The sequence below is a fragment of the Amphiprion ocellaris genome, chromosome 2 (assembly GCF_022539595.1).
Source record: "Amphiprion ocellaris isolate individual 3 ecotype Okinawa chromosome 2, ASM2253959v1, whole genome shotgun sequence".
Lineage (NCBI taxonomy): Eukaryota > Metazoa > Chordata > Actinopteri > Pomacentridae > Amphiprion > Amphiprion ocellaris.
Genome location: NC_072767.1, coordinates 39,344,185 through 39,366,498, shown reverse-complemented (window position 1 = coordinate 39,366,498; position 22,314 = coordinate 39,344,185). Strand labels below are relative to the sequence as shown.

Here is a 22,314-nt window from a genome sequence, read left to right as displayed (position 1 = left end):
GTCAGCGAGTCCTCTATGGCCTGCTACACAGGCAGCTTTATCCTTTCATTGTTAGAAAGGTTTAGAAGTTGTTTCATTTCCTCTTTGGTGTTGATGTGAACATTTATTTACTTGAAATGCAATGTTATCTCTGAATCACCTCTGGCTTGTTACAGGGCCTGTGATATATCCATCATCTAAGTCTGTCTATATGCAGAACATGCTACTCAGGTTTATTAAACTAATATAAATCCAGCGAACCTTTATTTTGTTGCCAAGCTGAGCTGTTGACTGAAAATTGTCTTTGTGTACGTGGTTGCCCACACAAAACAAAAATAATGAGGCCTGGCAAAATATAGGTCAGATGCACTCAAAAGCAGCCCAAACTTACTGCATTTGCTGCCTCCAGCTACTGTCTGGGGATAAAAGATCTTTTAAAAATAATACATAAATGCCAGAGTTTTTCATCTACATGCCACTCGTTCATTATCATTTCATGAGCGCTGCATATTCGGTTTTCATTATTGGTCATTTGGCTGCTGGCCAGAAGGCTTGCTGGTTTTAATTGGAATGAGGCTAACTCTCAAACTATTCTCCGTGGAATGCCAGGCAGGCTTTCCAGGATACACATGCTAATAGTACAAGTCTCTGTCATGCTGGTGTGGGCAATTACAAAAGTGAGCTTTCGGAAAACAGTGGATCAAACTTACAAAGATAAGCCCCTGGTTTTGATATGAGTAGCTTTTCAGGACAAATGTTGTGAAGCATACAGATTTTAAAATGTGCTCATGTCAGGACAGAGGACTTGGTCTAATACAAAGTCTTCTGAATGTGCTCTTTATGCTCGTATAGCTCAAACAACACTGTTCAAGAAAAGCTCTGTTATCAGAATTCCTGGTAAGAACAGATAATTTATCTTTTTTCCAGCTTTCTAGCAGATATTTCAGCTTATCTTGGCTTCTATGCTGCATGTATGACAGCCTGAAAGATTTAGGTTGAACAGCATCATTACGTTAAACATTCAATAAAGTTGGGTTCTTTCGAGGTCTTCTCCGACTGACTGTACTGACTCAAGGTTCCACAAGTCACTGACTGTTTTTTGCTGAAAATAATTTTGTTCCCATCGTGTCAAGGTTAACCTACTGAGAGCTTTGGAGCAAAAATTGAACTGGGGCCTCTGTTGAGCCCCCTCCTATCTCTCTTGGTGCTTTGTGTATTTGCCAGGTTGCTTTCAAACACAGCAGAATACAAATACTGATATTTTGCCCAGAGCCCCGGAAACCAACACAACACTGGTCGGAATATTATCTGACTTGAGTTTTGCTGTGTCACCCAGTTTACAGTGACTTCTTCAAAAATGTATTCAGGAAAATGCGCCATGTAAGAACAACGTATATTGAAATAAGAACAAAAGGTTGTAGTATAGTTTTTAACATGTAAGTTTGAACATGGAGATGAGGTCATAAAGCAGAACCACTAATGCCCTTATATTTTAATGAACTGGCAGTATGCCCACACAAATTAGCATTAAATCACATTACCATAAATTAACTGGGACCTTCTGGCGCTCTGGTTGTCTGGGGCAGATATCATCAATCAAGCTTTTGTTTCCAGGATTTTATCACACTCCAATATAACATTTAATACTAAACATAAGCTTTAGGGTGCACAAAAACATGTGAAAGACAAGAGAACAATTCAAATCCACAGCATAATATTTTATTTAGTATTGATGTTAAAATATTTGGAGTCGGCTTTACTGTACACCTTTTCAGAAGGGCTTTGCTGAATAGTGAAAATCTGATTTTATCCCAGCTCATCAGATTGGATTAGGAAAGGCTTCCTCCTTTATCTGACAGCAATTCCAGTTAACAGCACTTCCGTCAGCACCTTTGTTTACTGATTATTTCTGCAGCACGGTGCTGATGTTGTTAGCGACTGAAGAGGTGCTGCGCAAACACTGAATGAAAACATTAGATCTCATTAATAAAAGAACAGAGAAGTGGGTCTCTGCTGACTGATGCCCTCCCGCCTGCATAGGATTGTTTTACATCAAGATTAGCGCCACTTTATTTTTCAGATTCTCTGCACCTCTGTTGCCTAATTTATCTCCCCATGTATGTGATCTGAATTCTAAAATGGATTGGCCCAATTATCCCACACAGCGGAAGCTGAAGTTTCTTTTATTTTCATGTTCATTTTATTTACAGCGTGTCAGTCAATATAATTGTCCATTAATACATCAAATCTTTCTAGAAAATATCATGATTATGGTCACAGTCACAGATACAAGAGTGACACCGTATTCACAGAGGATCACATCATGACATGTAATGTAGTTATGTGCTCCTGCAGAATGACTAATTTAACAGAGGGAGGGACATGCTGGTGCTGCCATGGATGGTCCGTCCATTGAGAAATGCCTTATTTTTATGAATGAATGGCCTGGTTTGAATGTGCTGCAAATTATATGGGAACTCTAAATTATTCATCATGTTGTCCCAGCTGTCACATCTGCAGCTATGAGTGTGTGTGCAGCTGTATATGGTGAGTGAAAGCAATAAAAGGGAGAAATAGTGAGCATACAACAGTCTGAGCTCACATCTGAGAAGTGTAGGATTTGTTGCACGAGGGTAAAAATCTAACACGAATCTCCCCCCACCCAGTATCCTTAAAGGTTTCCACAATCATAGCACTTATTTTACACTCGTTACACTGAAGCCTTTGATACATTGGCGTACCTTCTACTTGTCTTCTATACTTTCACGATTCAGGGAGAAACTGTTGCCCCAAGACGATGCACCAAACAACAACTATTCTTCACAACCCAGAAAAATAAACTGCACAGACACCTTTTCTCCATTTTTTTTCAGGCTTTCCACTAATATGTGTCCACAGACTTTTCAGTTACTCTTCTGTTGTCTTTTAGTGGCCTATTTTTATGTGTTTGGATTTAATTTTCTCCATTTATATCTTACAGTATGAGAGAATGTACACATTGCACCAAAAACTTCATCATTAGACATAATTTAAGTCTGATCTGTGATTAAGATCTACACATGTTTGTGACCAATAACCAGAGAGCGAAACAGACAACCACTGTAACAATGAACAGATCTGCAGCAGAGCAAATCTTGAAGAACACAGCAGGGGCACATCCCACTGTGTCAACCGTTACTGTTACGTTGTTTTCAAAAGCTACAGAGAAATGGAACTTCCTGTGTTGACAGGGTTGAAATAAATGCACCCTCACAGTAAACACCTCCAGATAAACAGTACAATAGAGTAGTCTGCTCTGTGAGTTAGTCATTTACTCCTTTGTCATCCCACTCAGACGTCCATTTGAACCAAAACTAGAACAGGTGGTGCCTCTGCCACTTTGGCCTTGCGACGCAGCAGATGGGTCAAACTCCTGAAGGACGGAGTGGCGTAGAGGAGAAGTTCCTTGAGGCCTGCACGAAACTCCCGGCGAATCAGGCAGTAGAGCACAGGGTTGAGGCAGCTGTTGGTGTGTGCCAAGCACACTGTCAGGGGGAATGCGTAGGCCTGCACGTTGTAGAAAGCCTTGCTGAAGGGCACGAGGTCAAACTTTATGAGCACTCCCCACAGCGTCAGGGCCTGATTGGGAAGCCAGCACAGAAAGAAGGACAGAACCACAATTGCAATCGATTTGGTGACTTTAGAGCGCCGATTCTGCCGGCCTTGCTTCACTTCTGGACCTGCTACACCTGCGATGCGTCGACTCAGGATGAAGCGAAGCAGCAGCAGGTAGCAGACAGTGATTATTATCAGAGGAATAAGGAAGCCCAGCAGGACCTTTTGCAGCTGGTAGAGACCTAATAGAAGCTGGGGATCCCAGCTGCCCGAGTCTGGGAACCTCACCAGGCAGAGCTCCTCATCTGACACCTGGGCGCTGGTGGAGTAGATGGCATGTGGCAAAGTGGCCAGCAGAGACACTGCCCAGATGCACAGGCTCGTCCACTTGGCCCTGGCGGCTGCTGCCCGCCGGCTGTGCATCTTCATGGCAGAGGAGATAGAGTAGTAACGTGCCACGCTCATAGCTGTGAGGAAGAATACGCTGGCGTACATGTTCATGGTTGTGACAGAGCTGATGATTTTGCACATCACTCGGCCAAACGGCCAGCGGAAGTCCAGAGCCGTGTCCACTGCCCAGAAAGGTAAAGTCAACACAAACTGTAGATCAGTGATAGCCAGTCCCATCACAAAGCAGTTAATGGACGACTGCTTCTGCCTGTAACGTGAGTGCAGCAGATACAGAGCCAGTGAGTTTCCTACCAGCCCCAGTGCACAGACTATAGAGTACACACATGCTATCATGACACGCACCACCACACTGGAGCCGTCTCCTTGAAACTCCATGATAGACTCCCTGGTGAGGAGCTGCAGCCAGCAGTGCAGCGACAGGTTGCCGGTGGAACCTCCGCTGCAGTTTCCACTGGTGTCCTCCTGTAGTATCTGCTGCTCACATGGCTCTGGAGCCAGTGTTTGAACTCCAGTCTCATTCATGGCAGGACTCTTTCTCACACATCAGCTCAGATGGTAAAGGTGGGCAGGAGAGAGAAAGAGAAAAAACATGCAGATGGTATTTTCAGCATCCCTGTTGTATCTGTCAGGTTATATCCCACAGCGCTGCAGATGCCATCCTCTGCCGTGATTATCCTCCTCTCAGAGCTCTAAGACAACTCACAGCTCCCTGCGCGCCACGTCCGTTTATAGGCTCCACGTGAACGCGCAAGGCTCAGTCGCGCGGTCGACGCCGGATGATTGGAGCAGAGCGAATCCGCTCTCCGATAAGCGCAGCCACTTCAAAGTCTCCAGAATGTCCGTCAGGGGTGAAGCGTAATGTATTTGACACGACACCGGGACCTGCTTGTGCTCAGCCGGTTTCAGGGGGAAGCTTTGGGAGACGTGGAGACAAAAGATGTGCGTAAAATCTAAAAAAAAAAGTGCGGAGAGGAAATCTGGCTGTCAGCAGTGGTGCGTCTTCACATCTGTTGAGGAGGTGAAGGACAAGGATCAAGGACACAGCATTTAAATATGTATATCTACAAATATATTCAAAATAGACTGATTTTACATGTTTATTTTTGTTCTTTCCAATTTACAGATTTTTTTTCTTTATTTTTTAAAAAACAACATTAAAACCTGTCACCCTGGATAAATAATATTTTTTAAATGCAAAGACAGTTAAAACACATTTGCAGATGTATCATTAATTCACAAATATTTCATTCATTTTTATTTGATAGATGCAATTTCAAATTCCAGTGTAATTCTGCAAAAACAGGATACAATTAGAAGAAAAAGAAGTATTGGCTCCTTAAGTTTACACTGATTTGTTTGATAAATGAGAGAAATCTTCTATAATTACGGATGTTTTCACAACAAACCTGCTGATAAAATGTGTTTTCATCATGTATCTGTTATTATACAAACAATTTCATTGTTTTACACATGTATATAACTTTTTTAAAAGATGAAAAATCCCCCAAAGTATATTTAGTCATTGAAAATGAGACTAGAAAATATATTTTAATTATAGAAAATGATTGCAGTTTTTTTTAAAAAGGGTTATTTTCCATTGATTTACAGTATTTTCTTTCTTTTTTGGTGCTGAGACATATCTATCTATCTATCTATCTATCTATCTATCTATCTATCTATCTATCTATCTATCTATCTATCTATCTATCTATCTATCTATCTATCTATCTATCTATCTATCTATCCACTTCATCAGATTTTATTTAGTGAAATAAAATTAACTCACATCATAACTATTCAACAAAATCTAAATTCCCTGAGAGATTATTTTCTCAACAAACAATCAAGTCGTTATATACAGAACAATGAATATTGTTTTGCAGAAAATCTTAGCACAAATCATAAGCAATAATAATCTTAAACATATGATCCCACAAGAGTTAATTACAGACAGTGAAACATTTAACTTAATTACAACTTGTTGTATTCCTGACAGACTCAATATAAAAGAATATCTGGTTCATCATTGGTTTGCTTTGTATAACCTCATGAGGCAATTTTCTGTGTCCATCCAGACTGTAATGTGTGCTTCTACTATCACTCACTGTGCTGCCAACCTGTTGTGATCAAAAGTAACTTTTCTTCAGTCCTTGCTGGCTGATAGTTGGCATCGAGAGGGGAAACGTGTTGCACCACCTGTTGTACCTGCTGTCATCTTTCCAACACTGAAGTCCAGGTGGGCCTCAGGAGAACTGACTGTTTGAAGTAAAACCTAGTTGCCCAAAAACTACTGAAACGACAACTACGACTTGTGTATTACCTTATTACCTTGTCTTTAAGTATTCCTTCCCTGTAAGACACGACAGGATGAAAAACAAGAAAGAGACTGCAGACTTTTAATCCGTTGCGACCTGCTTCTTGTCATCTTTACGATCCTGAACCCTCCAAATGCGCAGACACTGACAGTGCGCCTGGTTTAATGTTCTAAGTGTTTAAGTCTGAAAAAACTCCATAACAAGCACCTGTCATTTCACAGGGTTGCACCAACCACTTCTCTTCTCCTCGAGTAATTATGCAGGTATGAAGGACACTTCATATTAACTCTGTATATGAAATCTGAATAAAGTCATCAGTGGCTGCTTGAGGTGATGTAAAGTACTCTGATCTGCATAAATACGTTTAATTTCCCCCTACTTCAAGGTTATGCAGTGCAACCTTTCTTCTGTTACCTCACATGGAACCCTCAGCCAGGCTGTAAAGAAGTTACTTCTGCAGACTTTGCACTTTGAAATATGAATGGACTTGTTTGGCCAGTCAGAATGAACTTTTCATATTGCTCCTGGTGCTGTTTGTATCCTGTACACAACTGCAACCACAAATCAGGAACTTCACAGGAGCACCAGTTGTGCTGATGGGGCATATGACGTTGCCTCTCAAAGCATTGCAGTGTTGCATGTGACATGGGGAAGTTGTGGGGTGAATTGGTGATGTTTTGGTGCATCGGGAAGTTTTATCAGGTATGACTGAAGATACAAGATCAGTGATAAAAAGCAAAATGCAGGCAATTCTAGGCACAAAACCACATAAATTCTGAAAGAGAGTCATAGATTTCCGATTGAACAATGTTTGCTAATGTGGATACACCCACGGTTAAGTGGTGAATGAGGTGTCGCACAGTTTATTTCATTCGTGAGGTCCTCTATTGGGGATAACATGGCATAGCATGGCACTGAGTTGCACCAAAATGTGAACCATGTCTCTATCTAATTTTCATTAGAGCCGTTTTCAAAAAAAAATGTTTGCTTGCAAGAATAAATTATGCAACTGTTCTGATACCTACATCTGACAGCAGCTGATGCAGTATTATTCTTTAATCTGAGCATTTAAAGAAAGAGCTTAAACATGCCCTGTGGTAATCAACTGACAACATCTGCAAATGGCAAACTGGATTACTTGTGAAGAGAGAGATGCCTGCATATCATGCTTCTAAAATAGACAAATGTCACTAAAGAATGTCTGAGGTCAGCCAACGCTTGGCACAAAACCACTTAAATTCCTGAAGAGTCATAGATTTAATAATTGCACGATGTTTGCTAATGCGGACACTTCCACAGTGAAATGGTGAATGAGGTGTTGCACAGTTTGCTTCCCTGCCAAAATATCAGCATGACATACAAGTATGGCATTGAATTGCACTAAAATGTGGACTTGGGCTCTACTTAACTTTTGCATCCAGCTTGAGCGATATTCAAAAACAATGTTAGAGTGCTTGCAAGAATAAATATCACTGTACTGCTATCTTCAGCTGTCAGTTCATCAGTGGCAGTTGTTAATGCTGTCTTATTCCGTTGTCTGAGAGTTCGTAAAAGAAAGAGATAACACATGGCCTGTGATAATCTATTTACGACATGTGCAAGTGGTGATGTATGATTTGCACATCATTCTTGTAGAATAGATGGACATCACTGATGAAAGTCCAAGTTCAGCCAACACTTAGAACAAAACCACCTAAATTCCTGAAGACAGTCATAGATTTAATATCTGCAGTTCTTGTTAAAATGAAGTGTTGAATAAGGTGCCTCACAGTTAGTTTGTGTCCTATATTGCAACCATGACACCAACATGACCATCAGGAATGGCACTGAATTGCACCAAATGTGGGTCATGGTTTTATTTTTGTGTCCAGCTTGAGCAGTTTTCAAGACTGTGACGGTACTTGCAAATATACACAATGCCAAAGTACTGATATCTTCAACCAACAGTGCAGTAAAGACAGCTGCTGATGCCGTCTCAGTCTTCCGTCTTAGTGTTAGTAAAAAACATGCCACCTGGTAACTGACCATTTGTGCAAATGCTAAACTGAATTTCTTCTGAAGATCTGATTTGCACATCATTCCTGTAAAATAGGGAGACGTTGTTGATGAAGGAAGTCATCATCATCAGCTAAACTTTGTGTTGTGCTTGGACTGCAGCAGTGTCACAGTTAACTGTCCTATTTGTTGTGTCTCTCATTTACTGAAAAGATGTAAGTGTGAAGTGAGAGTCAGTTCCAACTGTTCATACAAATCTGACTGCAGTGAGCAAGCAACCATAAAGGCTGCCAGAATGACAAACTCTTCTTCTCTTTATTACTAATGACTAAGGTGTCTTACTGACCCATGAGAATGTCTCTGACTCTTCATTCATCCTGCTTGACAGAATCATTAAAACACGAAAGCGTGATTAGATGGATGTGTTTTGATGTCACTGTGTGTGGAATTCAGAACATCTCCTTGAATGAATGAACGGGTTACTGTGCCGTCCCAATGGGCCGAAAGGTAATACTTACTGAATACTGATGACATGAACGTCTCATGTTGGGGCATATGGAAACCAGTTCACACAGAGTCATGATCACCTTGAGAATCATTAGTAGTCCAGAGTAGAGAATGAACAAATTCAAATCGTCATCTGTGAGGCTAATATTTGATGCAACTCTCAGGATGTAATTTGGGTGCGAGACATTAATTTACCACCAGACACCTCAACATCCATCCATCTATTTTTTTCTGCTGATCCGGGGTCTGGTTGCAGTGGCAGCAGGTGAAGCAGGTCATTCAGGATGTCCATCTTCTCAGCAATGTTTTCCAGCTCCTCCAGGGGGATCCTGAGGCATTCCCAGGTCAGATGAGATATGTAATTCCCTTGGCAAGGTCTAGGTCTACCCTGAGGTCTCCTCTCAGACGTGCTTGGAAAACCTCCAAAGGAAGCCGCCCCTGAGGCATCCTAATCAGATGGCCGAACCAACTCAGTCTGCTCCTTTCAGCAGCTATTCTACACCTCAAAATCACTGCTTAAATGCATGCCTTTTTAAAGTCTAGTCCCCATTTCTCCCTAAAGGTTGGTTCTGTTATTCATTCAGAACACGGAAACGAAAGTCCAATTTTATCCATTCTTAAAAATGTGAGTAAATCTGTTCAATATTCTAAGTGAAAGAATCAGTTCTCATTGAAAAGAGTCTGTTTTAAAGCTGGGGTTGGCAGTATTTTTTAGGCATCATTGGTCAAAAATCCTATACTAACCTTTCAGTATATGGCAATTCAAGTGGTCTAAGAGGAAACTAGACTTCTGATGTCAGGCTTTACAAAATTTACCAAAGATTTTAGCCAATCACAAATCTTGTCACCCAGAGCCAAATTAAGATAATATAAATAAGTCCACAGTGGAGGCAGGATGTGGTAGCGCAGTTGGTTAGGTTGAAGAATTTTACTTGGGAGAGGCTTGAATTCTGGGCTAAGCACCAAATCAGTGTTGTGTTTTAGCAGATTAGCATGTTCTCAGCTGGTGGGATCAGCCTATAATATGAAAACTTTGTTAACCATAAAAGAAATTCTTGCAGAAAGGAGAGCTGCAGAAGGAGAATGGAATATTTTCGATTCATGCCATGTTTTTTTCTTGTCTTTTCCAGATTTCTGCCTCCTGCAGCTTTAAGCAGACCTACCTCTAAGTCTCACCTTTGCACTCTGTGATAAAAATACACTGCTGTTGTTTCTCTCTGTAGAGATTACACTGATACACATACTTGTACTAGTATTTGTAAAGACTGGAGCTTTCCTTTGGTTCAGTTTTCATTACAGTTTGAGTCTCTATCTCTGGGGTGACACAGCGCCCTATTAATAAAACCTCTATTTGTTTGCTTTGCGATTGTTTATGTGTAAGACTGTGATGACTCACCTTCATCAGCTCCCCCACACCTCCATCCAAAGGCACTTTTATTAGATTGGATGTGTTCTGAAGGAAGTGAAGTGCAACCTGTTATTTCTAATGATTCCAACTGGAAAACTAATGTCCCCTCTCTCAGAATCTCATTCAGTTTCGCCAACCAGTCAACATCTACATAATTCTCTTCCTAACAGTGGGAGCTAATAATATTGCCTATGACTTATTACCTCTATAATGCAGATTAAGAGTGTACCAGTCATACATTATGTTAAATTGCCAAGCATCTCAGTAAGGTAGCTGGATCCAAGGCTGATTTAAAATGCTCCCTCTCACAGTGAAGTTTGTAGCATGAAGCTCTGATAGTGATCAGAGGTGCAGTGAGAAGTAATTACAATGACTTCTAGACACGATCAGACTCTCTGTGCTTTCATAGCATTCTTAAAGCAAGTATCATGATTTATTTCCGCTACAGTCCACGCCCACAACTATACTGTCATGGTTAATTTAATCTTTTTCAGCTAAATATGGGAAGAAACAGCTGCACTAACAGTTTGTAGAGAAATATGCTCCCAACATTACTGATTCTATTTCCAGCTCAATCGCAGCTGCAACAGTTGTTTTATTATGTATTTGTCAATCACTTGTGTTTGGTTCATCCTTGAATGTGTGTCCTTGTTAAAAGTTAGGCTGTCAATGTGTCAATTTGAAACTGAGAGCCTCTCTGGCCAAACCCAGCTGTTCACAGAGTTAACAAAATTTTTCTACAGAGCCCAACAAATGAGACAGAACTGGATGGATGAATCCACACAGACTGTTTGTTTGCAGTTGGCTCCCGCAAACTGAGATATATAACAATTAAGCTGTACACAACATCTTGTGTTTGCAGCTTCTCTGCAGGGACTTTGTGTTGGAACAAAGTGTATCTTCGCAGGCTGCTATGATGTGTATGAAAATAGCAAAAGATTGTAGCATCAAGTCTTCGGCTGTTTTTTCATACATTGGATTTTATTTCCATTGTATAACTTTGCATTGATTTGTTTGATGAGTATGAAATATCTTGTTTAATTACAGACATTTTCACAGCAGCAAAGTTGAATAAATGTGTTTTAATCAGTGTGTAATATCTATAAACATCTCTCAACTTATTATGACATATTATGCGTAGTTTCATTGTTTTTATCCATGAAAATATCCTCAAAATATCATAAAACAGCCCAAAATATACACATATTCACAGAAAATTATCCTTTGCTGCAGACACACACACACACACACACACACACACACACACACACACACACACACACATATACCCAAATAGTATATGTGATTACTAGAACATTATTGTATTATGGATGTGAAAGAATCCAAATGTAAATTTCCATGATTATGGAATGTAACTGAAGTAATCTGACTTAATACAAATTTACACCATACGGCCCTGTTGGCTGATCTTCCTTTGAACTGCATTTACGCTTCATTTGATTCCATCTGTAATTCATAATTTAATTACATTTTCCAGCTCACCCAATTAATTAATACCAATTCCATATGTGCAATTGTGTATGTGTCATTTCCTAATTTATTATTTTCGATTGAGCTGCACAAATGTCAGAAGTCTGCGTATCCTATTAAGTCATGCACGAATTCACTCTGATTCAAATTAGTGGCTGAGATCGAGTAATATGTCCCTACAAAAAAAAACCCCAACTGTTTTCACCAGATTATGTTAATTGTATGTTAAATAAAATGTATTAGAGGTGTGTTTTCTTTAAAAAGAATTCAGTACGATTATTCATATTTAACCATTTAGTTTCAACAAAGCAAAGAGACCATGATTAAAGGAAAATGCATGTCAGGCCAGTGTCACCGATAATCTCCTGTGCTGACGTGAGCTTTGGGTCGCGACGTTGTACACGGCTGATATTTGGAGAACTTACATTAAATATGGAAATGAGTGGCTTTAAGAGACTGCAAAAAATGTGGAGAAGATAAAATTAGGTTTTCAGTAAGCTTAGCTGAAAGCAAAATCTGCTACATTTTGCATCTTATCTTGCCAGCATAATGACTTTTCATGCACCCCATTTGGTGTTAGAGATTAAACTGAGTACTGTGTGATTAGAGTTTAAGAGTTTTATTTCACTGCCTAACCACTTACAGTGCCTAGCCGTTTGTTTTAGATGTCACTAATTTAGTCATTATCTATCTAAATGTACCAAAACAAGTCGCTAATTTTGGACGGCCTTTTCTTGTACCCCTTTTAAAAGATCGCCCTCAGTGTAAATTGCTCTGAAAATGCAGGAAAGCACTTAGCATGCTGCCTATAAAACCAAGAAAGAAAACAAAAGAAATTAAACTTTAATTGTTCTGAGACTTTTGTTAAGATGTGAAATATCGATCAAACTGTGGCCTCTTTAGCTTTGTGGTGGTTTGTTGTTTTAAATTTGCTTCTTCTCTCCCTGACATTGGAAAAGCAATTTTGCTAATAAGAAAGTTTAGAGGTGCTCTAGGAATCCTACTCCAAACACAATAAGTTTGTCCAGATCAGCCTCCCACCTTGAAAGAAAAAAACCCATTTGTAGATTAAAAAAAAGAAGATGATGATGAGCGGTCTCTTTGATAGACAGTCTTTCTTACATTACCTCAAACCAAAACTCAGTGGGGGCAGACGTATACAGACAAACCCTCCCGGCTCCGTAGGGATCTGGTTAATCAAAGCGATGGGTTAAGGTGCTGATTAGAGACACTCATGTTCAGGAGACTTTCACCCTGATTAAAGACGAAGGAAGGCAGAGTCAAATAAAAGACAAAAGGGGAAAAGAGACGCCGAGTCAGCTAGCTCACCGCTTTATGCTGACATGTAGCATATTGAAGGTTTATAGGTTATCACCCCTTATCACCGTGGTTCAAATTAAAGCCCTGTTTGCTTTAAATAGGGAGTTTAGAGAATACAGTCAACTCTTTTACAGATGGTAAATGTCCGACAAGCCCAGAGCTAAGTCTGCCATTAATAAACTGACAGGTGACAATTAATCAGGTTTGCCGTACTGGTAGAATGAAAGCCTCAGGCCACACAGATGAGACACTGAACAGTAGAATTTGATGTTGTGGGAAACTGGTTTTGTCTTTTGTCTTAATGAAAAAAAACCACAAACTGCTACTTAAAGTTTGGGATTGCTTGGAGCCAGACTAGTTAATTTCATGCGGCATGTGTCCATATTTGAAGGCCACACTCCAAGGCAGACAGAAATGCCAGCTGTCATAGCTGGAGGTAACATTCTACAGTCATTCAAATGTGGGGATAACGGCGCACAATTTCATACAGTTTTTCACCAAAAGTATTCATACTATTGCACTGCAGCACTCTGGTCCAGACTGGAATATCTCAGAAACTTAAATTACCAGTAAATTCATATTTCCAGACTACAGTGTTCCACCAATCAGTCACAACACTGAAACCACCTAAATAATATTGGGTAATTCCTTTGTGTCACAAAACAGCTGTGAATCTTTGGAGATCTTCTGTGGTTTCTGGGTGCATGACTTTGACAGCTGAAACTTTGGGTCCTGTGGGTTTTAGGTTGGTGCCTCCATGGATCAGGCTTGTTCCGGTGCATCTCATGGATCACATTTAGAGTCATCTTGGAAGTCTGGAGGTCAAGTTCAGCTCTTGGTGCTTTCTCCTTGAGCTCTTTTTGTGGTCTGGCAGGGTGCATTATCCTGCTGGAGGAAGCAATAATGCTTTGGTAGATGTTACTGTCCCTCTCAACCTGCCGGCTAGCAGGCAGATGCGTCCTCCATATAAAAAGCAGTGTTCTGCTCAAGGTTTCTTCCCGTTACAAGGGAGTTTTTTCTTGCCACTGTGGTCTAAGGGCTTGCTCTGGGGGTTCAGTCATATTAGTTCTGTAAAGCGTCTTGAGACAATTTGACCTGTAACTGGCACGATATAAATAAAATTGAATTAGATTGAATTGACATTTCACGTCACTTGAGCAAATTGCAGGAACTCCAGTCAATTAGCAGATTTGATCAGCCACAGACGTCAACAACATACTAGGAGCTTGTAAGATGAGCTCCAACTGAGCAAAAGCAGTGTGGAGGCTGCAAAATTCCCTTTTGCATTTTGGTAAGTTATGAAATACAGATCTATTTTTAAATTTTAGCCAGTGTTTAAGGTGAAGAATGTTCTATTCTGTTCTTACCAAGCAAAAGAAGTGTTGTCATATCATCCTGTTTTGGATTAAATATGTTATGTGAATGTGAATCATGGTGGCTTGTTTTTGTTTTTTAGAATGTCGTTCAGTTAAAAAAAATACCAGATATTTTCTACAGCTGGTCCAAATAATGCCGTCACTGAGTCTCGATGCCCACCACGAAGCTGGGTCTGGACGATCTCAGATAATGTCAGATCAAAATGTCGGATGGAATTCTGGCTCAAATGGCAGAACACAGACATCCCATGACTGTGTGGTTGGCAGTGATGAGTCCCAGAGTGAATCATCACTGTGGACACAAACCACAGCCTGCCTTCATGGGAAAATATATCAACATGTCAATTATTGAGTAAGAAGTCTGACTCATGAGATAAGAGGACATCTGTCCCACCTTTGGCCCAGTTTTCAGCGTCCCTCTCTGTGAAACATGTCCACTGCCATCAAACTACTGTACGAGCCCTCTGACACTCGGCTTGCCAAGTCATTGGATCTTTCCGGGCAGAACTGTCACACGAGATGGTACACTGTGTGCTCTGAGCTGCTTTTTATTTATTAGAGCTCGAAAACGTCTTACAGAGAATGAATCCACGATTCACAGTGTGATCTTGTGTTGACATCTTTTTATTTGGAGGCAGTTTCATCCATGAACAAATTCAATCTCTTCAGAGAAAACATGCTTTCAAATTCCTTTAACATTTCAGAAATTATCCATTTAGATCAAAACTGTACACACCATCGCAGCTGCATTTACCCAGTTTTCGACTGTCTCTAACACAAATTTACACTGGCAATTTATCAAAGCCAGAAGGCAAAGCACATAGAGTCCATGTTAACTGGCAATTGTAAGATTCAAATGCATATATTGATATAAAACAGCGTCACAAATAAGGAAAACACATACAGACTAAACATGTATTAAAGGCAAAACAGGAATGATTAAAACTTAATTTCCCTGTTTGTGTAAACAAAATTCCCTGATAATTGCCACCTCTACCATTAGAAGGAGGACAATTTGGGACGTTTATATACGCTACTTTATTTATTTCCCTTACATGTCATCAGCATTTGGTTGTAGGTGGGCAGAGCGGTGGGGATTCAGGGTCACAGTAGCTATGTGACCGGTAATTGGGTCTACCTGGAAATGACCCATTCCGTCCTCCTGACTGCTGTTTCGAGACATGGACTCCACGGTGGACTGTTCTTGGTTCACTCCCAGCTTTCCCATCAGTGCCGTGATATCTTCCAATCCTCGGTCTCCTGAGAAATGTCGGTGCAGAGGCTCCGATTCCTCCTCGGTGGAGAACGGGGAGTCAGCGACGTGCAGCACACGGGAGGCCTGAAGGTTCTGCAGGGACCGTGACTGGACTGTGGGAGAATAAGAGGGAATAAATAAGGGCCAAGTCTCTGTGGGCAGCTCTGTGTCTAAGCTGGAATTATGATAAGCAACTGTGTGTCACATTTTCGAGTACTTCAAATTCAAGCCAAAAACATTAAAAACTTGCAGACTTCAGCCGTCAGAGAAAGTGCAGCATTGTTTGCTATTCCGAGCCAATGAAACGACTTATTGCAACAAATTACACCTTACTGCTGTGGAAATCCTAATCTTGCTTCAAAATTGAACATTTTTTGTGGGTTTTGTGCTGATAAATTTGGTAATAAGGTAAAAATGAATGGTAATTTACTAGAAACTGTTGACAGACCGATAGCTTAATAACCTAAATGATAAGACACAGCCCCGGCCCTCTGTGCACTGCCGCTAATCTTTAATGTTTTAAGTCGACAGCAAATCCTCAGACAGGCGGAGCAAGCTGTGAGGCTCGGCAGATGAGAACCTTTCCAGCAGCGGGTGAGACTGCAGTTCTAACAAGCTCTGCAGCTGTGACAGAGAGGTGCTGGATTAGTGGGTGCTTGCTGCACAAGGCTGCTTGGTGCTGAAGGTTACTCACTTCTGACTGGACTGAAGTCTCCTTGGCTGACCTTGGTGTCAGAGAACGGCTTGAGGCTGGGGAACAGGATCAGGGAGAAGGACAGCAGAAGCACCTGAGAATGCCATGAAAAAGAGAGTTAGATAAAAGATGTTTTCTGCTTTGTTGAACTATTAAATGGCCAGTGGCATGAATGGAATACGGGGGAATGTGCTTCCAGGTCCAGAAACAGTGATGATTTACTTTTATGGTGTGTCTTGTGAAGCAAAGTATTCTGCAACTCATATTTATAGATTCAAAGTAAAGCTTTTACAGGTTGGCCTCAGGTTTTATTCTAAAGTAGTGATCAAGGACAGTGAATAGCTTCAGTTCAGACTGTGTACTTTTATTTTTGGTTTCTTAATTCATTGTGCACATATCTAGATTTCTCAATGGCTAAGCCAGCTGTAATGGTTGCTTGGTTTCTTATGAATATGACTTTTTAAATGGAAAGTCATATGGTGAGTGTTTCTATGTTGTGTCTTGTGAAGCAAAGTATTCTGCAACTCACATTTATACATTCAAAAATAAGTTTTTAAAGTTCCTCTTCACTCATTTTGCCTCAGGTTTATTCCAATGTAGACAGTAAATGGCTTCAGGTCAGACTGTTTACTTCTATTTATGGGTTCTTTGCCTCTTGTACTGTCCTGTCCATTGTGTATGTATCTAGACGGGCCTCTCTCAGTGGTTAATCCAACTGTAATGGTTGTTTGGCTCATTATGAGTATTCTGAGTGTGAGTATCAAAAGTATTCTGCCACTCCTGTTTATAGATTAATGCTCCATTTTTTAAGTTTCATCTCCACCTATTTTGCCTCAAGTTTATTCTAATGTAGTAATCAAAGACAGTAAATAGCTTCATTTCACTTCTATTTATGGAAATTTTTTCTTTGCTCTTTGTGCTGTTTTGTCTATTGTGCACATATCTAGATTTCTCGATGGCTAACCCGACGGTAATAGTAGATTGGCTCGCTATATATGTAATTTTTTAAAATTAAACTCATATCTGGGCTGTTTGTTGATGTGGCTGGCAACCACACAGATGACTCCTTTACCAGTACACATGTCCCAGTCTGGGCCGGCTTGTTGGATGAATTCATGACCAGAGCCTGCAGCCTGCGCAGCTGCTCCATTAGAGACCTGTGTAGAGCAATGCAGGGAAAAGGAGAAACATGAAAAGAGAAAGACAGAAATAACTGGATTAACAAGAGGTTGAGGGAAGAGAAATGTATGAAAAATGCCTCAAGGCACTTTCTGAGTAGGAGAAATGTCATAACAAACATCACCCAGAGACTACAGAGGAAGGAAATTTAAAGGGAAGTATTGCTTTAAAATCACTCACATGTTGCATTTCTCCAGCTGCGACACTTTTCTCTGCAGTTCCTGGTTGTGTGCATTGCAAGCAGCCATCCTGGAGGGGATATTGTCAAATCTACTGTTTGTCTTATATTATGTTTTCATTATTCCAGAATCTTTTCCAAACATGTCTCTGTTCATAAATATATTTACCTGTAGCAATAGAAGACTGAGACTTCGACAGAAAATCAACGATAAAATAGATTATCAAGCAAGTCTCAAGATAGTTTTTTTGCTTTTCAAAATGCTTTTATTGTTAAAACAACATTTGCTACCATTTGACATTTAACATGACAGAGTGCCGGTTGACACGGAGGAAAGAGGGGAATGATAGATGACAAAGGCCAGAATGAAATCACGCTGAGGCAAGGTGACATTCATGCTCTGCTGAAATGGAATGACCGAGGGCTGCCTTCAGGATACAACAGGAAAATAATCAAGCAATTGCTTCATGCCTCGGAAAAAGATTATCATGTAATTGGATTTATTGTTAACATGCTAAAACATGCAAAAAAACCATAATTTCTCCTGTTGCTCTTGTGTTAATTAGAACCTCACCTGCTCTCCAGACCATCAATGTATTCCTTCTTCTTCTTCCTGCTCTCCTGGGCCGACTGCTTGTTGCGAATCTTTCTGCGTATTTTCTTCAGAATCCGTTCTTCATACTGATTAACAGAAGAATTATTATCGTGAATCTCTGTGGTATAAACTCTCGGAGCAGCTGTTTTTATTGTTTAGCAGTTTACCTTTGTGAGAGGTAGCTGGCTGGGAAGAGTGACCCCCTCCTTCGCTAAAAGCTTCTTCTCATCTTCATTGAGAACCAACTCTTGAATGGACTTCTGGGATGGCTGTGGGGGTTGCTGGTGAGAAACGAATACTAATATTTAACACATCACCACAGATGTTTGATTAAACTTCCTCTCTGACTCCCCTCTTACTCCTCTCTCTCTCTCCCTGGAGCGTCACAGGAAGCAGGTAAATGACTATCAGTCCACCTTCGTCACTCTCATTTCATGGTTACCTCAAAGCAATTATGGTGTGAGAACCTAAGCTGTATTCTGCCACTCTCTCCTTCACCTTAAAGTGGGCTGAGAAGATGGGATCAAAACCCAGAGTGAGCTAAAATCCACTCCCCCACATACCCTCAAGTTTCAGAAGCTCCGATATGTTATTCTGCTTGTGGTGATCCCAACCTGATGGTAGAAATATTTTTCCTTGGGAACTAAATGATAGTGAGAATATTTAATATGTTGGAGAAATGAGCTTTCTCACCACAAAATGCAAGTTAGCAAGCCTATATAACTGCAAATTCTCCACACTTTGATGAGGTTCTAATGTCAAAAAATCATATGAATCAACTCATTTTGGTAAATATCAACTACATCAGAATAGAGTCATTCCACTTAAGTTCACCAAATTTTAAAAAAAGTTCATGCCATCTCATATTTGTCAGATTTTTTGTGCATACCTATGTTATTAAGTAAAACACGTGTAAAATCTTTCAGAGTGGGGGTCATATTGATTTTTGCATCATTTTCTTTGTGAAAACATCTAAGAAGTGTCATAACTTGAGAAATAATATAGCTGGAGTCCTGAAATTCTGCACACTCATTTATATGTACATGTGGTTTTTAATGGTACAACCCTGCTGTGACAGAACAATACAAATCAATTACATGATGGTGTAAATTTGGTCAAAAAATATCCATTTTTTTTTATTCCATAAAACTTTTAATTTTCACTGTAAGAGGCAGATTTTTTTTTTTTTTTTTCCTGTGATGAGCACTAATAGGAGCTTTAAAAATATAGACCATGGTCCCAGTTAGAGGCATACTTTATGAGTAAAAATATAAAAAGTTTTACAATTATGGCCAATATTGGAGCATGCACTGAGCAGGCATGATCAGTGAAAACACTCCAAAAGTGGTCCCAAATGGAGGAGTTACACAATATTGTTACTGGGCTAAAAGAAAAGTAATGGTTTTCCAAATCGTAGTGCTTCAAATAATTTTATGAAAAGTGGTAATATTTAAAAAAACAAACTGTGAAACTGTAAGACGGTCAATCATGGGGAATTCGGTGAAAACTAACTTAAATCATTTATGTTTTCATCTCAAAAACAGGCCCAATTTGCTGCATGTTCAGCAAATCTTCTACCACACAAAAGTGTTAAAAATAGAAATTTCATTTGCATTTCCAAAGGGCCTTGTCCCTTGGTGAATTTATGATTTCAGGGAGTGAAGTCATTCGCTTGTTTCCATCAAAGTACACAGGCACAACTCACTCATGCACACGAAAAGGCAAACAGCAGGAGTCAAGCAGGCAGAGACATACAAAAAAACCACCCATAAGACACTGGGGCAGCACCTTCCCTATCAAACACAACCAGGACACACTTACTGGCTCCGGTGTGCCAGATAGCAGCAGATCTTTGACAGTTAGCGGGAAGCCGGAGGACAGCTGCGGTCTGTGTACATCAGAAGGATATTGTGTAATCCTCGTCTTGCCTGTTGCGAAGCCGAGGTCCCAGCCGTCTGCACCCACACAGACACAATGAAACACATTGAGCACATGCAAACAGAGATCAGTAACGTATGTGAGCGTCACTATTTGGATTCTGTGATAAAACCAACAACAAAAAAGACATTTGGAGCCTGAAAAGTGTGCTGATCCTCAACATGTGAACAATAGCGCCAGCAATAACGCAAGCATCTTCCATAATTTGTATTCTTTTGTACACAAGCATAAATAATGTATGATCTCCTGCTTTATCCTCCGTTATGTTGGGATTCGTGAGCAGTATTTCAAATTCAACCCTTTTCCTTTGATCATTCCTTACTAATAAACATGAATGGATACACTACTTATTATGATTTTATCAGAATGAAATGATGATTCAGTGAGTTTTCAAACAAATGTGAATATTTTCCTGTTTTGTAACTGAATTCTTTAGGGTTTTGGACTCTTGGTGAAAAGAAATACTACGTTTAATGATTTCTATTTGGACACTGGGGGCTTGCGACAGATGTTTTTCACAATTTCAACCAATTTTCGACCAAATAATGATAGATTAAAAGTAAGACAAACAAACAAACAAACAAAACAGTGACTTACTGAGGTCAATGGAGACATTGGCTTCCAAAGCTGCCTTGGTTGGGGGTTTGATGCCAAAGGACTGATTGTCCCCAGGAGGACTTTCAGGACGCCCAGGACTGTCCATCTGGTCTGAAGGAGGGTCCTCACTGATCCCACTGTCACTAGGAGACGGGGACCAGAGTGGCGAGGCTGACACAGACTCACTTCCACTCAGGAGGGCATTTAGAAAGTAATCATCTCCCTGTTCGTCCACCTGCAGTATCTGCTGGGTGAAAAACCCCACAAGTGCTATCATTATTCTGTCTGTGAGCGTCAGACGATAACAAGGTGGCAGTCTTTGGAAAACACAGACCTACAGAGTACATCAAGGAAGGAAATATACAGGAGGTGGGAAGCTTCTGTAGCACATAAAAGAGACATTATTACAGACAATCTCACACACATTGGGGTTCTGGATTGGCCAAGAGTGATGGTTGCTATGGTGTCCGGTTTCCACATGACGGAGGATTCCTTCGTTTTGATCAAACAGCCAGTCAAGCAGCTCAGTGCCGTCACAGCCCTGAAGTGGGATCATAACATATAATGACAACAACCCGATACTTTACAGCAATTTGTCATGTTTTTCAGAAGCACAAACAACAAAACAACGAAGGTTTGGTACACTGCCACAGCTGGGGACTGGTGTTTTATTGCCACCATGATCCTCCCTGAACACAATGTACTGGACAACATGCTCCACTATTCCATCAGATATCATTTTAAATTTTTCAACAAATAAACGATACTTTTAAATTTTTTTTTGTCTTTTTAATGCCAATCTAAAATAAGCACTTGTGTACTAATTTGGATTTAAGACCTTCACGTAGTTTGTTCTAAAGTTTGAACTTTGCTCTGTGGGACTTTCCAGTTTCCTCTGTCACAATAACCTACATTTGACAAACTGCAATGCAATGACAACATTTAAACTTGTACCTGTTCGTGGTAGTGCTCCATAGCTTCCCTGCTCAGGTGGAAAACCAAAGAAGAGCCCAGAACGACAGAGATCCAGCCAAAATCCAATTAACTTTGTTGTGGAACTTTGTCTCCCGTCCTAAAGAGTCTCCACTGAATCTCTCAGCTCTTCTTCTCAAGTCCAAAGTTTAAACTCCAACACAACACACCCAGCCGACCAGCTCTCTTTGCCCTCATTGGCTATGAGAAGAGCAACCTGATTGGTAGTCCAGAATATATGACTACCTAACTACACAACTCAGTCTAAATGGAGCCAGAGGACATGAAGTCACCGCGAAGATGCAAAACACCAGAAAGGTCAAAGTTTCCTTTTCTCTTATTTTTTTTGATAGCGTATTGACATAAGGATAGCTCTGACCTTTAGCATATATTCATAACACACTGAAAATAAATAGCGCTTTCAAAAACAAGTCAACAGCACTAACCTTAAAGATATTACAGAATCAGAGTGTTTCTAAAAATCTGCACAGCAAAAAAATGAAGACTTTT

At 40.3% G+C, this 22,314-nt stretch overlaps 2 protein-coding genes across 3 annotated transcripts; both read right to left on the bottom strand.

Moving 5' to 3' along the window:
- Positions 1-1,682: 1,682 nt before the first annotated feature.
- Positions 1,683-4,682, bottom strand: rxfp3.2b (relaxin family peptide receptor 3.2b). The gene has a single exon (XM_023289093.3). The coding sequence runs from the start codon at positions 4,504-4,506 to the stop codon at positions 3,310-3,312; it is 1,197 nt and encodes a 398-aa protein (XP_023144861.2). The 5' UTR covers positions 4,507-4,682; the 3' UTR covers positions 1,683-3,309.
- Positions 4,683-15,002: 10,320 nt separating this feature from the next.
- On the bottom strand, positions 15,003-21,947 carry creb3l3a (cAMP responsive element binding protein 3-like 3a). Of its 2 annotated transcripts, none has more exons than XM_023289091.3 (10): positions 21,787-21,947; positions 21,257-21,373; positions 20,833-21,079; positions 20,119-20,252; positions 18,465-18,578; positions 18,277-18,383; positions 17,705-17,773; positions 17,418-17,502; positions 16,346-16,439; positions 15,003-15,764 (listed from the first exon to the last, which is right to left on the bottom strand). In XM_023289091.3, exons 1-10 carry the CDS (start codon positions 21,805-21,807, stop codon positions 15,448-15,450), a joined length of 1,305 nt encoding a protein of 434 aa, XP_023144859.1. In that variant the 5' UTR covers positions 21,808-21,947; the 3' UTR covers positions 15,003-15,447. The 2 variants fall into 2 exon arrangements, with proteins under 2 accessions (XP_023144859.1, XP_023144860.1); XM_023289092.3 differs by having other exon boundaries at positions 20,833-21,076.
- Positions 21,948-22,314: the final 367 nt, after the last annotated feature.

Excerpts from the sequence above, each read along its gene's own strand:
- rxfp3.2b (XM_023289093.3), bottom strand. The coding sequence starts at position 4,506 with ATGAATGAGACTGGAGTTCAAACACTGGCTCCAGAGCCATGTGAGCAG.
- creb3l3a (XM_023289091.3), bottom strand. The coding sequence starts at position 21,807 with ATGGAGCACTACCACGAACAG. Across the intron at positions 21,374-21,786 it reads TGGAGCACTACCACGAACAG|GGCTGTGACGGCACTGAGCT; the intron begins GTACAAGTTTAA and ends ATCCCACTTCAG. Across the intron at positions 17,774-18,276 it reads ATTGATGGTCTGGAGAGCAG|GATGGCTGCTTGCAATGCAC; the intron begins GTGAGGTTCTAA and ends TATCCCCTCCAG.